General features: G+C 43.8%; 1 protein-coding gene across 2 annotated transcripts in view; it reads right to left on the reverse strand.

Annotated features, from left to right (window-relative positions):
* Positions 1–18,245, reverse strand: part of Gria1 (glutamate ionotropic receptor AMPA type subunit 1) — a 326,032-nt gene that overhangs the window by 130,986 nt on the left and 176,801 nt on the right. For both annotated transcript variants that reach the window (XM_005350036.3, XM_005350035.2), the window contains exons 3-4: positions 11,674–11,913; positions 7,883–8,067 (exon numbers count right to left, since the gene is read on the reverse strand). In XM_005350036.3, the coding sequence (XP_005350093.1) occupies positions 7,883–8,067; positions 11,674–11,913 (425 nt within the window). The remainder of the gene's footprint in view (positions 1–7,882; positions 8,068–11,673; positions 11,914–18,245) is intronic.

Genomic DNA, 18,245 nt, shown 5'->3' on the forward strand with positions numbered 1-18,245 from the left:
CTTCCTTCCTTCTTTCTCCAAGACAGGGTTTCCTAGTGTAGCTCTGGCTGGCCTGAGACTCACTACCTGTACCAGACTGGTCTCAAACTTACAGACCATTGCCTGCCTCTGCCTCCTGAATGCTGGAACTTAAAGGCATGAACCATGGCACCTAGCACTGTTTTCTTGACCTTAGCTATTTTATTTTTTAAAGAAAAAGAATTTTTAAAATTTAAATTTAAAATAATTTTTATTTTTTTAAAGAAAGAATATTTTATTTGTCGATTTATTTATTTTTATGTATCTGTGCATATGTGAGCGTATGTGGTGGTCAGAGGCCAACTTGCAGGAATCAGTCGTCCCTTTCCATCACGTAGGTTCCAAGACTCAAGTTCCGGCTTGCGGGCTTCACTCCATGGATCTGTGCCTATTGAGCCGCCATCTCTGTGCCTGCCTAGCCACCATCTCACCAGCACAAGCTTAGCCATTCTGACTGGAGTGAGCAGAAACTCAGTGTGAGTTTGATTTGTACTTCCCTCATGGCTAAGAGCGAGGAACAGATTTTCCCCCATGTCTTGATTATTTATACTTCTTTTGAGAACAGGCTGCTGAGTTCATCTGCCCATTTGTTGATTGGATGATTTGCTTTTGTTTTTCAGTATTTAGCCTTTTGTGTTCCTTATGAGTTCTAGATTTTAATCTTCTTGCAGATGAATAGGGAACAGTTTCATTCCCTTGTTCTGTGGGCTCTTTCTCCACTCTACAGATCGCTTCTTTTGAAGTCCAGGATATTTTTAATTGTATGTAATCTCATTTGTCACGTCCTGACCTACTGGGGTTCTTCACAGCATCCTCGGGCAATGTCTAACAGACATTTTCCCCTAGCAGATTCAGAGTTTGGGATCTTAAATGAAAGTCTTTGATCTATTTTGATTTTATTTTTTACTAGTGAAAAAGACAGAGAAGGATCTACGTTCATTTTCTACTTGAAGAAATCTGGTTTTCTCAGCACTACCAGCCAACGAGGTTGCCCTTGCTCTACTGTGTGCTTCTGGCACTATGCTTTAGGTGATGTGGGTCTATCTTTAGACCCTCTACTTCACTGCATTGGTTGTCATGTTGTTTTTATGCCAGTACCATGCAGGTTTTGTCACTATGGCCCTATGATAGAATTTGAGATCAGGCCATGATACCTCCAGCAATGCTCTTTATCTTCAGGATTATTTTAGCTCTTTGGGGTCTTTTGTGAGTTCCAGAGTTATAATTTCTATTGACATGAAGAGTGACCATTGGGATTTTTATGGAGACTGCAGAGAGCTTTAGCAATATGCCCATTCTCACATAATTCTGCTGACCCATGTACAAGGGGAGAGCTGCCCTCCCCCATCTCTGCTGTCTAATTCTCTTATTCATTAGTGCTTTGTGGTTTAATTACAGAGGCCTTTCAACTCCTTCTTAGGTTTATTCCAAGGCTGTTTTGGTTTGAATCATCCCCCATAGGCCCATGTGTGTGAAAATTTTGATGCCAAGTAATGACACTATTTGCTGGAGGATGTGAAACCTTCAGTAGGTGTAGCCTTGCTGGAAGGAATATATCACAGGGAGCAGGCTTTGAAGTGATATAATCTCATCCTACTTGCTGCTACTGTGACCAGCCAGCTCCCTGTTCCTGCTGTCATGCCTCCCCTGTCTTCCTCACCAAAATGGAGTCTATTCTTCCGGAACTGTAATCCAAAATAACTCTTTCTTCCCTGAGTTCCTTTTTGTCAGACTATTTTACTATAGCAACATGAAGAAGGAAAATACATAGGTATTTTTAAAGTTAGTATGAATAGGACTTAAAAAATGATTTCTCAGCAAGTACATTATTAGTGTATAGGAAGGCTACTGGTTTGGTATGTTTTCATATCTTTTGCACTTTGCTGAAAATTCTTATCAGATCAAAGAGCCTCCTAATAGAATCCTTAGTATTTTAACTATAGAACCATGCTGTCTGCAAACAGAGGCAATTGGACTTCTTTGTTTCCAGTTTGGATTTTTTTCTATTTTTCTCTTGCTCTATAGCTCGAAGACTCCAAACACTAAATTCAATATGAATGAAGAAAGTGGGCACTTTCTGCCGCTTAGTATAATATTGGTTGTAGGTTTGTCAAAAAGCCTTTATTATGTTGAGGTATATTATTTCTATTCCTAATTTCTATTCTATTTCTATTCCTAATTTCATCAGAGATTTTATCATGAATGCATGCCAGATTTTATCAATGGCTTTTCTGAACCTATTGACATGATCATGTAATTTCTGTGCTTTATTTTTTTGTTTGTTTTTATTTTCTGAGACAGGGTTTCTTTTTAGCTTTGGAACCTATCCTGGAACTAGCTCTTTTAGACCAGGCTGGCCTTGAACTCACAGAGATCTGCCTGCATCTGCCTCCCGAGTGCTGGGATTAAAAGTGTGCTCCGCCACTGCTCAGCCTGTTCCATGCTATATTGATTGATTTGTGTTTGTTGAATCATACTTGCATTCCTGGAAAGAAACTAACTTGATTATAGTACCTGATCTTTTAAATGTGGTTTTAAATTTGTTTTATAAGCATTTAAGAAAACACTTAATTTTTTTCATTCCTGAGAATTTGATATGTGTAAACAATGAAATATTACATGATTATTATATATACTCTTTGTTTGCCCTTTTCAACTCCTGCTATATCTCTACCAACATGATCCTCTCATAACTTCATGTCTTTTTGATTTATTTTTGTAACCCATGAAGTCCAGGTAGTACTGTGTAGCTGTGCACGGTGTGGGGCCTCCACTGGAGCATGGGGAGTCTATCAATGTCCATGTCCTCAGAGATGAGTGCATCTCCCTTTCCTGATGACTATCAGCCTCAGATAGCTCCTCAGGACTGGAGCCTAAAGGTCATCTATCCACGTATGATAGGCTTTTTAGCTCGATCCTGTGCAGGTAGCCATAAAGTTTTTGCTTTTTTGTCAAGGAAATTAGTCTCTGTCTCTCTCTGCTTTCCTCCCTCTCTCCCCGTCCTTCCTGTCTCTACCTCTGTCTCTCTCCCTCCTGACCCCCTCCTCTGCACGTCCTTATCTGGCTATGGTGTTTTATAGAATGCCTTCCCTTTCTAGCCTATGAAATAGTCAGGAGCTTTTCTTTAAAGATCTGCTAGAACTTGGCAGTGATTTCTTCCAGTCTTGGACTTTTCTTTGTTGGGTGACTCATTACTGCTGTTCTATTTTAGTCACTTAATACAGACTTAAGGAAGTTGTTTTTACTGTATTGATTTAATTTGGGAAGGTCATATGCTTCTAGGAATTCCATTTTTTCCAGATTTTCTACATGTTCAGAACGTAAACCCTCTGCATTTCATTGGTATCCATTGTAATGACCCCTTTTCATCTCTAGTGCTACCCATTTCTTTTGGTTAGTTTATGGAAGGGCTTGTTCATTTTCTTTTCTTTCAAATAGCCAAACTTTTGTTTCTTTTCTTTTTATATTGTTATTTTAATCTTCATTTAATCAGTTTGTGATCTGATCTTTATTATTACTTTCTGCCTACTGATTTTAAGGATCTCTATTTTTGTTTTTCTAAACCTTTGAAGTATACCAAGATACAAATTTGCAATTTGATTTTTAGCATAGGCACTAATAACTATATATCTATATCCAAAAAAGTTCTGATAAGTTTTGCTTTATTTTCACTTGATTCTAGGATTTAGAAAACATTTGAAAATATTTCCTCTGGAGTTCCTTAACAAACAACTGGTCATTCAAAATTGTATTCTACAATCTATGGGTTCTTATATAGTTTATGTCATTTCTTTTTCTCTTCATTTAGTTTTATTCCATTATTATATGAATACATATATACAATGAATTATTTTGATTATATTTATTAAAACTTACTTTTTTTGCCTAAAATGTTATAGATTTTGGCAAATGTTGCATGGGCTGTTGAGGAAAAGGTATTTTGCAGCTGTTGGATGGAGTGTTCTACAGATGTCTTTCTTTGATCTACAGTACAACTTGGATTTTCTTTAACTAAATTATCTACTTGATGTAGGATTCCCCTCTGTATGCTGTGAATGTTTTATTATCATTGGTTAATATAGAAACTGTTTCAGCCAATGGCTTAGCAGAGTAAATCCAGGTGGAAAATCTGAACATATATATATATGTGGGGGGAGAGAGAGAGAGAGAGAGAGAGAGAGAGAGAGAGAGAGAGAGAGCAGAATCAAGGAGATGCCATGTAGCTGCTGAGGGAGAAAGTTGCCGGCAGGAACCTTACCAGTAGGCCACAGCCTCGTGGTGATACACAGAATTACAGAAATGGGTTAATTTAAGATGTAAGAACTAACTAGGAATACGCCTAAGCCATTGACCAAGCAGTGTTATAGTTTCTGTGCGATTATTCAGGTCTGGGCGACCAGGAAATAAACAAAACGTCTCCTTTTACATTTACTTGTTCATAAGTGGGAGCTGGAGCCACTCAGCTTTATTCTATCTGACTCTATCCGTCCATTTCTGACCACTAGTGTTTTTCTACAAATCGGTGCGCAATAACATTTGGGGCTTATGTTCTTGATGGATGGTTCCATTTAGTAATACGTAGCAGTAACCTTCATTTCCTCTGTCAAATTTTAGCTCCGCATTATGGTATGTAAGTACGGTCCTCTGCTTGGTTAGGGTTTCCATTTTCTTGGTATACAGACTTCCCATCACTTCCAGCCTGTGTCTTTTGCTAGTGTGTTTCTTATAGACATGGTTGGTTACTTCTCTTAATTTGGATCAGCCAGTCTTCATTCAACTGGAGGGTTATAGCTATTTACATTTAAGGTTATTATGGAGAGGGCTGATTCCTGTATTTTTTGGTTGCTTTCATATTCCATTAAATCATTGCTTGCTCTTTTCTCTGTTCCCTACTCATATAGAAGTTTGCTAGTTTATCTGGTCCTCTCATGAAATGTGTTCCCCCCTATGCTCTTATGCTCAGTGATGTCACTCTTCCTCTGCTTCCTTTCCGTACACTAAGTCTATGGGTCAGACTGGTTCTCCAAGGATGATGATGTTCCATTTCATACACCCTAAAGTGGCTGGTTTGTAGCCCAGGGGTGTCTTCCCAAGAGTGCTGAAAAGAAGATGCAAATGCATCCATGAGATCCACACAGCTGATCAGTCTCCCTTACTTCAAAGCCAGCTCAGCATTAACCACGCCGCTGGTGGGATGAAGCTGGGAAGGTTAATTACACCTCTGAACTTCACAGACCTCAGTGAGCATTGCAGCAGAGAGATGAATCTAGATAAAGGCTGTGCCTCAAGCTCAGAGCTGTCATCTCTGCCATTATCCTCGGGGATGAACTTATCTTTCTGGCCACCAAGGGTATGGTTACCCACACACCAACCCTTTCCTGCCTGAGCCAAGCTACCTGAAACTCCTGGATTGTTGGCACCAGGCCTTCCTCTCACTCACAATTATCTTCCATACTTCGGATGTGGTTGATTGTTGCTGGACTCCCTGACTTGTAATTGTTCTTTGTAGTCAGGGTTGAAGGATAGCTAAGTCCTAAATGATAAATTTCCACTTCAGATGGCACCTGTCACAGTCCATGTGACACGAGGAGTAGCAGGCTGGAACCCCTTCCCTGATGGCCACTGGTATAGAGCAGTAGGCTATACCAAAACCCCAAACCAACCGGAAGCTTCAGAAAACTATGGTTTTGTCCTAGGGGTAGAAATACACACCTGCATTTGTGGTACGGACAGAGACTGACTTTTGGTGTCATTCCTCAGCAGCCTTCCAGGTTAGTTTTGGGATTCTGGGACCTAGGGTACTCCCCAGTTGAGCTAGGCTCACTGGCCAGTGAGCCCAAGAGGTCAACCAGCCATCTCCAGCTCCTCAGTCTGGAGCTCCTCAATCTTTACCACCCCACTCAGCTCTGTAAGTGTGTGCTAGAGTTGAACTCAGGTCCTCATGCTTGTGCAGCAAGCACTTTACTAGTTGAGATGCATCCCTTACTTCAGAAAGTTGTATTAAAAAAATAAATGCATGAGTGTTTTGCCTGCATGTATGGCTATATACCACACATGTGCCTGGTGCCTATGGAGGTCAGAAAGGGAGCTGGATCTCCTGGGACTGAAGTACAAATGGTTATAATTACCATGTGGTTGCTGGGACCAGAGCTCAGATCCTCTGCAGGAACAACCTGAAGAGGACCTCTGAGCTATCACTCCAGTCATGAGGCAAGTTATGCTTTTAAGACATTGGACCATGTTCTCAAATCCAGCTTGGTTTGGCTTCCTGATCTTCTATGTTACCTTTGAGATGTTTGTTAACAAAACAAAGCAACTCTTCTTCATCTGTAACAGGGAAATAGATAGGAGCTATTTGATCTACAGCGTGTAAGGATGAATGTTATTTACAGAAAGAGTCACCACAGTGCCTTCTCTCCTTGGCTGTGAGCACCCAGAAAACAGCAGCATGACACAATCCAGGACAAGCCACCCATGCTAGTAAGGACACCTTGAAGCCATTCATTCTATCTGTTTCCCATCTCAGCTCATCCCTGTCCCCTACCCCAGGTTTGTAGCAGATAAATTTGTTTATGGTCTAAAAGGGAAATGACTCATGAAGCTGGTACAGCTGGCACTATGAATTGCAGCAATAGGCAGCATTCCACACACCACGTCTTAGGAACAGACTCCTTTCTAAGGATGTTCCACATCCTGGTCCTTCTAGTCCTCGTAAAAGCCATCAAGAGGAAGTTATTGTTATTTTTGCTGTGCAGAGTGGGGATGTGAGGTGGAAATAGATTATCAGCCCGGTCCAAGGTCATGAAGCTAGCCACCACTCAACATGGAAGCTGACCCCTCATCTGGTTTGCTTCCAGAATCTCTGCCTTTACCTATTGCCCTTTACTGTCCTCACCGTCACCCCAGATGCTAGCCCTCAGTACCCGACTACAGCCCAGAGGACTTCTATCACCATAGAAACAATTTTATTCTCATTTCTCTTCAAGAGCAAACCCCAAAGCCACACTTGACACCGCAGAACACACATAGTTGATGCTGGAAAGAGCCCATGGCTTCCAAGGTCTTCCCTGTCCTGTGTCACAGCCATCGCTGATCTGGAGTTGAGGCTCCTCATGAGGGGGTCCAGGGTCTTGAGGGCCATTAACCAGCCTTGTCATATTGTCAAGTAGCTTAAAAGCCCATCTCTCATTATATGGTACTGTTCAAACATGACTGCACGCCTCCTCCTTGCTAGTTCATCTGAATACACAAATGCAGCTCAAAAAGACAGTGATCTATATAGTGGCGCAGCCGGCTCAGCTGCCAAACTTTCTTTGATGCTGACACCATAGCAAATACAGTTTAGAGCCTGCTAGCTGAAGCTGTTGAAGTTACAGAACCTGTTCATAGGATATGCCACCCTTCCTGCTCTCGGAGGCAGGAACTGCTCAAGGAAGGAGTGAAAAGGGAGGTGGCCCCTAAAACAGGTCATTGGGCCAAAGTCATGTGATACCCAATACTGGTTCTGTGAGTGACACAGCCCAGCATGAACACAGGACTCTGTCTGCTGCCTGGACTCTGTAAGCTCTAAGAGACAATGTAATTTAATTTTAACAATAAAGAGGAGCCTAAGAAGTAAGTTTCTGGTCAGCCAGTGTGAGGACAGCTTGGAGTGTCTTATCAAGGCTCCCATGGCTTTGTTACTTCATCAAGTGTCAGATTAAAAGTTTAGGACTCATAGAATGTAAAATGGAAGGCGTCAAGTTTCACCTCGTTGAGAGTCCTCCTTAGACCCCCCTCTCCCTAACACCCACATCAGAAGTACACGCATCTTCTCCCGAATTATCTCCAGTGCCTGCTCTATGCCCCTTGTTGCCTTGAGTACCTGGCCCAGGATGGCGTTGAGGCGTTCGGATTCACAGTCCACCACCACCAGCCTCTCCTTTTTCTTCTCCAGGTCCTGAAAGAGCATCCGGTAGCCTTCTTCGGTGGTTGTCAGAATGTTGACAGCCGTCACCTGCCAGTTTTTCTCTGCAGCTGTATCCAAGACTCTCTGCAGGACTGACAGGCCTGTAGCGGAGGGGCGGACAGAGACATAGCAGGTTCAGCATTCACATGTGACATCCTCTGCTGCCTGCTCTTGATGCAGCCCACCCCTCCTTCCACCAGGCACATTTAGCTACCTGTCTGCATCCACCTTCTATGCCCACTTTCTCTCTGCAGTCTCTGCTGTTTGCATCCACTTCCCTCAGTGGCCCCTGCTGTCCCCCACCCTTCCTGTAACAAGCTCAGTTCCTGTTCTCCGTGGGTCCGAATGCCGCAGAGGCAAGCTTCCGGTCCTTTTTTGCTATTCTGTTTACAGGGCAGGTCAGACAATAAAAAGAATTTTTTGATTAAAAACCCCACAAAAGGTTCAGATCCAAAATATATGCTAAATGACTTCGACCAGCTTGTTTGCCTGTCTTAACTTTGATTTCTTTGAAGGTAAAGAGGTGGCATAAATAGTGCCTGCCTCCCAGTGCTCTGAGGAAGATGAGACAGGCGTGTTGGGTGCGGGCTGCTCTGATACCTTAAGGGTTTCCTAAATAATATCTGTTATTATCTGGGAACAGAGATACTTTGAATGAGAAGATCGCAGAGAGGCTCATGTTTATGAACATTTACTTGGTCCCCAGTTAGTGGTGCTCTTTGGGGAGGTTATGGAATCTTAGGAAGGTGGAGCCTTAGTAGAGGAAGTACGAACCTGGGAATGGGCGGTCAGGTTTTACAGCTTTGTCCTATTTCCGGTTCTCTTTCTCTGCTTACCATATGCAGATGCAATGGGATTAAGTCCTGCTCCCTGCTCCAGGGGCCATGCCTTCCCCAGCATGCTAAACTGACTATTTGTCCCTCTGGGACTCTGAACCGAAATATGCCCTTCCTTCCTTAAGATGCTTTTCTCAGGATATTTCATCATGGCAGCAGAAGAGTAACCAATACTGGGAAATTTAGTAATTTTTTAAAGAACAGGCCAACCTAGTATCTAAAGATAGCTAATAACTGAGACAAATCTGTGGAATTTGGTTATGGCTCCAATAGCTAATACTTCGTCACACAGTAAGTGTTCGGTAAATGCGTTCTCTTTTCCCCACGCCTTTGATTAAGGTTGACTGTGCAGAGGGGCCTGTTTCTCAGCACCACTGCTTTCTGCTCCCAGACTCCGTGGTGCATTTGTTTGCTTTTGTGCAGCGAAGGACCATAAACTTGGTGTCGTGTCTCAGTGACAATGTACAGCTTACATTTCAGGGAGCCGGGGCGGTGTTGTTGGCAGAGCTCGTTACTCTGTCAGTGCTCGGGGAGAGAGTCCGTTCTTTTGTCTCCCTAGCTCACGTTTGTCTGCTCTCTCTGCTCATATACTTTAGCACGTGGCCCTTTTCATCTTCAAAGCCAGCAACAATGGCCCAGGCTTCCTCATTCAATCTGACACCAAGTCTTCTGGCTCCCACTGTCACTGTCCAAGGTTAGCTAATGAGCAGCCCTGCTGCATCTGTAACCTTAGCTCCCCTTTGGCCACAGCATTCACAGGCTTTCCAGCTCCAGGGACAAGGAATGGGTCAGGGGGTGGTGGAAGTAGGTCGGTATTGTGCTTGCCATAGACGGCTATTTTCCTGTCATATTGCAAATTAATCTTTCGTATGCATTCCAAGTCTAACTCCTAGTGATACTGTTAATCCTTTCTATGGTGACCAATATGGCATCAGGCCCCAGGAAGCATCTCCAAATTGATTCTGATCTGATTTTCCACTTTGTATCATTTTCAGCGTAAGTTGTGTTGTGTGAGTGAGCCTCACGTTTGCTGAGCCCTCACTGAGCGTTTGGCGCTGTTTTTCTGGCTTTCCTCTTTCAGTTAACGAGGCTCTAGGGGGTCAGTCTTACTCTGATCGCTGTTTTGAAGACGTGGACACCAAATTTCATCATTCCATGATTACACAACCAGAAAATGGCACAACTCACGGTCTGGGTTTTGAGATGGACACAGCCTTTTGCATAGTGTGGGTTCTTTTGTAAACCCAAGAAATTCCTTTTAGGGGCTACCTTATGTTTTTCTAGCGTTGCCACTTCTGATTTAAGCCTTTATTACGTCACAAGGTTGTCCTAAAAGGGACCATTGGCAGATGATCCAAACAGTGGATGATGTCAGAGAAGGGAAATCATCAAAATAGGGAGAGACAAGAAAAGATCAAAGAAAACAGAAAGAAATGGATGCTTTTGTTCTTCCCTTCTGCATCTACCTTTCTGAACAGCACCTTCTCCTCTGCCTATAAAGCCATTTTAATCAGCCACCCTCCTATCCAAAGTCTCTAAGTTTCTCTGAGGGAAACTCTGCCAGGAAAGTGCTACCCTGCCTCTAGGTTTCAAGTTCCAGGCCATTTATCTTTTTACACTAGCAATGACAGTGTTCTTACAGGATGAGACCACGCCTAAGAGGGAGGCAGGGAAGGGCAAGCACACACTGTAGGGGTCAGGAGAAGAGTTCCTAGTTAGAGGATGAGGGAGCAGAGAAAATAGGATGTAATGCAAAAGACGCCAAGTACCATATAGGTAGATATGATAGATAAATGCACCCCAGCATAAAGAAGCTACACAGAGTAAAATGTATGGGAACCAATTGGGAAATGTGATGGCAGAATTCAAAGAGAGCAGGATTAAAAAAGCTCTAGGGGATGATGATGGTGATGGCAGCAATGATGGCTGAGAGTGGTGATGATGATGTTTGGAGTGAGGGTGTTGCTATCACATGATGATAGTGGTGATGGTGATGGTAGCAACGATGATGATGATGATGATGGTGATGGTAATGATGTGATGACAGTGACACTGATCAAGATGATGGTGGTGGGATGGTGGGATTGGTCAAAGTGATGATGATGCTCATGATCGTGGCGGTGGTGGTGATGATGATGTGATTACAGTGATGCTGATCAAGATGATGGTGGTGATGATGATTGTGGGATTGGTCAAAGTGATGATGATGATGATTCATGTTCGTGGCAGTAGTGGTGATGATGATGGGATGATAGTGATGATGATGGTGAGAGTGGTGACAGTAATGGTGATGATGGTGCTGCTGCTGTTGATGGGGAAGATGATATTGTTGACAGGGGATAACATATTGAGGGTAGTATTTGCTACATTATAGGCAATGAACATGTTTCAGTCATTAGCTCATTAAATCTTCATAATACATTCTTGAGTAGTAACAATTCATTTTCATTCCGGACATGAAGGAATGAAGGCATGGAGAATTTGACCCACTATGCAAGTGGTGACTCTGATGCATCAAGAACTTGCCAAGAGTCACAGGGCTGGTGAGGAGAGAGCCTAGGATTCAGATCTCGGTCTGTTTTATGCTCTGTTAACCACACTGTGAGCTGTGATCCACTTTGCTGAAGACCCTGGCTTTCAGAGATATGAGAGCTTGTGAATGGTAGAATGGCTTGATGGGTCAGATATCTCTCTCAGAGGATATATTTTTATGCTCTGAGTTAAATATTGGCCATCAAGAAACCATTGCACACAAATTAAGCACCTGGCTTGCTTCCCCATGTGCTCTAAGGAGACAGAGGGGCATCACTCTTCCTGCTGGTGATTTTTCTCCATCCCTCAACAATGTCCTTTCCTTAACCTTTGGCTTACCCCGGTCAGCATCATAAATGTAGACAAAGGTCTGCCACTTGTAATGGTCGATGATGCTGATGAGAGCTTCCTGGAGTTCCGGGCGCAGCTGGAGGACGAACTGATTGGATGTGTCAACGGGAAAGCTTGGAGTAATGAAGCACACGTGGAGGGCCCCACAGAAGGAGGTCAGCATGTTTACAGTCCTTCGTTCGTAAAACCCGAAGATGGCATAGACTCCTTTGGAGAACTGGGAACAGACTGGAAAAAAAGATAAGAAAGGTTAGTAGGGGCTGAGGAGCCTCTCACTGGATAAGAGCGCTTGCTGCACAGCATGAAGACCTGAGTTCAGATCCCAGCACTGGTGGAAACCGCCGGGTATAATTTCAAATACCTGTAACCCCAGGTGGGGAGACATGAAAATCCTTGGGTCTCACTGGCTACCAGTCAAGCCAAAACTAGTAATCTCTATGTTCACTGAGAGGCCTTTGTAGGAAGGGAATAAAGGCAGAGAGCAGCAAAGGGTGACACCCAAAAGCCTCCCTTCTGAACGTGTGCACATGGGTCCACACACTTGCATACATACATGTATATACATGAGTACCACCCCCCAATTAATGAATAGAAGGTGCTGTAGACCAATGGTCAGATGGCTCAAATAATCCATTTAGCCCATCATCCCTTGCCATCTGCTGTCTAGCTGTCCACCCTACCAATCAGCCATCCACCCGTGCCTTCAAATGCCAATCTGGTCACCAGTCCATTGATCCTCCCGTCTTTCCATTCTATGCACACTTTCACTTGTGCAAACCCTCCTCCATCTGCCCACAGCCAATGTTTATCAGACGCCTGTTATAGATCAGTGGTATCGTGATTATTGATTATAGTAACCACACAGAAACCGCATCTACATAACCAGCTCTTTTTGTCACCACAAGAACTGTGTTAGGAAAAGAATGACAGGGTCACGTTGCAGAGGGCAGATTGAAACTGATGGTTGAAAGCGATTTTGTGCTGGGGAGATGGCTGAGTGAGTAAAATGTTGATCATGAGAGTGGGGAGGAAGGCGGGAGTTTGAATCCCTGCAATGTGGAAGGCTGGGCACAGTAGTATGTGTGCCTGTAATCTTACTGCTTTATGGTTGGATGGGAGCTGGAGGCAGGAGAGTGTCTGGAATTTCTTGGGGCAGCTAGTCTGTATACACTGGCAAACAATAGAGAAAACATGTCTCAAGTAAGATAGAAAGAAAGGTGAGCTTGTGAGACTGTCTTCAGACTTCCATGTGTGCGCGCTGACAAACACAGGCACACACACAGTTAACAGGCATGCTCATGTTCTAGGTCAAAAACAAGGTGGGTAAATATGCTGCCTGTGTGGTCACCATGCCGTTTCTTTAGCCACGACTTTACGGCGAAGCTTAAAAACTGCTCTAGGTGAATTCCCGAAAGATCATCCCCATTGTCTCAGTGTGTGGGTGCACCCCTCGTGGTCCTGAGTTCCTTGCTCGTGCTCCCCCTCCTTCTGCTCCTGATTTGGACCTTGAGATTTCTGTCCGGTGCTCCAATGTGGGTCTCTGTCTCCTTTCATCGCCTGATGAAGGTTAATATTCAGGAGGATGCCTATATGTTTGTCTTTGGATTCACCTCTTCAAGCTGATGAGGGAGAGGGACTTGGTCGGGGGAGGGGGAGGGAAATGGGAGGCGGTGGCAGGGAGGAGGCAGAAATCCTAAATAAATAAATAAATTAAAAAAAAAAACTGCTCTAGGAAGGGTGGCAGCCTACTGTTGCTGCTGACGTGGGTTTAGGAACCCAAGTATTGATCTTCTCCGCCTTGCCTTTCCTCTCAGTGCAAGTCTGCTGATGTTCACGTTGAAATCTTGCTAGGAGATTTCCAGCCTTTTCAGACTATCAGCCACAACAACAGCTTAGCCGGGTAAATATCCCCACAGGATCCATTCCGTAGGACCCAAGCAGTTCCCAATGCTGGTTTGTGGGTGGTTACATTGCTGCTTAGATGTGATGGGGACAAGCCCAAGGGCCTGGGATTGAGCTGCCCCTCAGTCAGTCTGGACTCTTCACTTTTCTGTCTAATAGAGTTCACAGTCTTTGCTTCAACTAGGGGACACCCAGACTTTCAGTGTACATTAACATATTGAGTCTTCAAAAATATTCCTAGAGAATTATTATTAGTGTCAATATGTTTCATTTATTCCTTGAGAATTTCACACATGATTACACTGTATTTCAGTTATCTCCACCCCTGACACCCAAACTCCAACTCCTCCCAGGCTTTCTCAACACTTTGACAGCTTGCCCACGGACTGACAGATCTGCCTCTAGACTGAACATCATGAAATGTCTACTCTCACCTGCTCCACGGCTGTCCCGAGAGCTGACAGTGATAATCATGGCCTATTTGATATTTTAAATTACTATCCATTATTCACATGTCCTATAATTTTGGGGAAATGGTTGAAGCTTTTTGGATATTCTATAATTACTCTCAGAATTTTTTTTCTAATTAAATTTTTAGTGTAGAAAAGAATAGCTTTCAGTACAATGGCATTTTCTTTTTTTAAATTGTTTTTTATTGAGCTATACATTTTTCTCTGCTCCTCTCCCTGTCTCTCCCTTCCCACTTTCAACCCTCCCCCAAGATCCACATGCTCCCAATTTACTCAGATCTTGTCTTTTTCTACTTCCCATGTTGATGAGATCTATGTAAGTGTTTCTTAGTGTCATCATTGTTGTCTAAGTTCTCTGGGATTGTGGTTTGTAGGCTGGCTTTCTTTGCTTTATGCTTAAAACCACCTATGAGTGAGTACGTGTGATAATTGTCTTTCTGTGTCTGGGTCACCTCACTCAAAATAATGTTTTCTAGTTCCATCCATTTTCCTGCAAAATTCAAGATGTTATTATTTTTTTTCTTTTGTGTAGTACTCCATTGTATAAATGTACCACATTTTCCTTATCCATTCTTCAGTACAGGGGCATTTAGGTTGTATCCAGGTTCTGGCTATGACAAACAAAGCTGCTGTGAACATAGTTGAGCACATGTCCTTGTGGCACCATTGAGCATCCTTTGGGTATATACCCAAAAGTGGTATTACTGGGTCTTGAGGAAGGTTGTTTCCTAATTTTCTGAGAAATTGCCACACTGACATCCAAAGGGGCTGTACCAGCTTGCATTCCCACCAGCAATGCAGAAGTGTTCTTTTTCCCCCCAAACCTCTGGAGCGTAAGTTGTCATCAGTGTTTTTGATCTTGGCCATTCTTACAGGTGTAAGATGGAATCTCAGAGGTTTTTTTTTTTTTTTTTTTTTTTCAGGAAGGTTGTTTCCCAATTTTCTGAGAAATCGCTATGGCATTTTCATGGGTGTGCGTTCTTTGCTCACCTCCCACCTCACTGCTCTCTCGTCCTCACCTGCTCTTCCCACTGGTCCCCTTACTCTCAGTAAACACCCCTCATGTGCACATTTCGAAACTAGATTCCTTGACAGAGAAAGCATGATGTAACAATCTTTCTTCTTCCTATTGCCCTCCCTCTTCTCATTAGATTCCTTCCTTCCCTGCATGGCCTCCCTTCTGCTAGCGTGTGCACATGGACACACACACCACATACACACACAGACATGTACACACAAGCACACATCTAAATACACACATACATGTGCAGACAGTTTTAAATCATCTGGGTTATATGAGAGGCAGCATGATGTATATTTTTTTAGCAGTGGAATCCATTTTCTCTCTGAAACTAAAGGAAGCTTATCAACTCAACAAACCCAAATGAAACAAAGTCCATCGTGTCACTTCCTTCTGGTCCTGAGATTCCCACTGCACACTGGAAAAGTTCCTGATGGCTGAGCAGGACACAGAGTCTGAAAACTGCCCTGTTGACCTTTCCAGCCTTGCTCAGTCTCCTCACTCCCTGATTGGCCATCCTGGTTGTCACTCTGTATCTCCAGTCCAGCGGTTTTCTCTAGGGACTCTGCTTTCTCTGGTTCCCTTCTAGCCTGCAGCACTGTTTCTCTCTTCTCTGCAAAGAGCAATCCTCTGCAGTCCTTTCTCAGCTTGTGTCACTTTCCCAAGCTGACTGCATCTCCTCCCCTCCCCACCAGCAGCCTACCCGCTTCACGGGCCTCTGCTCCCATCCCTTAGTCGCTGTATCTAAAACGACAGCCTTGGCTGCTGTATACATCTGGAGCTATTTTGCTCCACGTGGATTCTCTGAATGGAATAATTGCTTGTGTCCTGGAGCAAGCAGAGTGCTTGGAACACCATAGGTGCTTAATAAATATTTGATGCAGGAATGCATGCTGGATGCTCAAGGGGAAGTTCGTGTGGCCCAGAGTAGGTGGTGGGAGTTGGTTCCCTGGATCTCCTTCTCTGTTGCTTCTTTCTGAGGTGGCTCCTTAGCCTCCTCCACTCAAACTATTTTCTCTTTCTGCCTAATGAGACTCACTTTCTGTTCACAGCTCACAATAAGCACTGTCTTTAAATGTCTATTGTAATTACTAGACTCAGATTTTCTATAAGTATGGATTTTTTTTTCTACCAGGGAACTTGTGCTGTATATTATCAACCCATGTTAAATATAGATTTGTCAAAATGCACAATCCATCTTCCAGGGGTTAGTGTGCATATGGCGCACATAAACCCTGTTAAAATATTATAATCCCCTCCATGGTATTTTTAGGCTCCCTCCTTTCCCCTTGGGGCAGTGAAATACTGTCCTGTGCCGTGAGAATCCAGCTTCCAGACCTATTACCCTGCACTGCCTTCTTCCTTCACACATTCAGCCAGGTCTCTGGGGTCCTAGTGGCTGTGGCAGTTTTTACTAGATCTTTAGAAGTTGAGGAGGGGAGGAAGGGCTGTGGGGACGGAGGGAAAAGAGAGGGTGGGGAGGGAGATGGCTCTGCCTAAATCTTTAGACATAGCAGGCCATAACTTTCTTCTCAAATAACCTCCTGGTTTTTCCTTTAACAAATCTCTTTTATTAAAGTGGATGCTCTATCCTTCAGACTAAGAGTCTGTGGTTTACCACTGCTCCCTAAAAGAATATAGGGTCGGGGATGGCCTAGCTTATATTTCCTTGGGTTGGCCCCACCCTGCGGTCACTGAGCTCAGTCTTTCTACCTTGGTGTGCCTCCTCATTTCAGCTAAAGCCTAGAGGAAAAGAAAGGAGAGGGACAGAGGTAGAGGGAAGGGAAAGAGATGGAAACACAGAGAAAGAAAGGGAGAGGGAGAGAAGAGACTCCACCGATCCCAGGCCTGTGCGGAAGGGCAGTCATACTGTAAGGCTTGGCTTTGGATCTGTGAAGATAAACAGTCACAGCAGAGAAAAGGGCTCCATAGAGCAAGGACTGGACTAGATGGCAGAAGACCCAGATGGTCCTCTCTTTCTTTCAAACATTACAAAGAGCTTGGATGACCTTGAGCAAATTTAGTCTTCTTGGGGGGCGGGCGTTTCTCAGCTATGAAACAATGGTTCAGACTCCGCCATGTTCAGCTTTTCAGGCACCAGCGTTCTAGAGTCTGGTCTAATTGGCCGGAAAGTATTCACTGATTCAACGTTTGAGCTGTTTGGAGCTCAGCCATTCAGGAAGCCCCTTTGCAGCTCTTCAGTCCCAGAAGATGGTGGAGCTTCGGAGTCTTTCGATTCCACAGGATGGAGTGTTGCCACTAAGGCCAGAGCCTGCAGAGGCAGGAGTTTCATTTAAGATGCAACATTTGAATCGTGGTGTGAGTTAGCTGAGGGTAGATGAGGGGTTGGAGGACACATTTCCAGTTCCTGGAGGTGACCACTAGACATGAAGGAGCAGGAGTGTTTCCAAGCAGAAGCTGGATCCCAGTGTGTGTGTTCTGGCTGAAGCACAGACTCCCAGCAGAGACTCCCAGCAGGCTGCATTGTGTGTGAGGTCCACAGCATAGGAACTCCTGGGTAGCACAGGAGCTGCTGGCGTTCATCAGTGTGTGCTGGTTTATTAGACCACTGATCCAGGGCTGAAGATGTCTCTTCACACTGACTCTTTCTAGCCCACCATGGAAATTACAGACTAGTGACCAGCACACAGCAAAGACTGGACCTGAGAGTTCTGCCAGTCTGGCTAAGGAGCACAAGTTCCTGAAATATTTGACATGCGCCTTCTTTCTCTAAAATGATAGAAAGAGACCGGCCCACAGGTCAGCTTCAGGTTCTGAAAAATTCTTTCAAATGCCTTTTGTCTGGCCAGGTAAAAAGGCACTGCATTAGAGCCATATGTATGGCTGTCTATCTATCTATCTATCTATCTATCTATCTATCTATCTATCTATCTATCTATCTATCTATCTACCTATCTATCATCTTTATCTTCATCATTATCATCAACATCATCATCATCTTCATCTTCATCATTATCATCATCATCATCTACATCTATTAACCTCTGTCTTTAATCTGTACCGACCCATCTCTAGCTACATATGTATGTATTCACCGTGGTATGATCTTGATGTTATTTTATGTTTCCTCCATCCTGGGGAGATACACACACACACACACACACACTCTCTCTCTCTCTCTCTCTCTCTCTCTCTCTCTCTCTCTC

Source organism: Microtus ochrogaster, chromosome 7, assembly GCF_000317375.1.
Source record: "Microtus ochrogaster isolate Prairie Vole_2 chromosome 7, MicOch1.0, whole genome shotgun sequence".
Classification (NCBI taxonomy): domain Eukaryota; kingdom Metazoa; phylum Chordata; class Mammalia; order Rodentia; family Cricetidae; genus Microtus; species Microtus ochrogaster.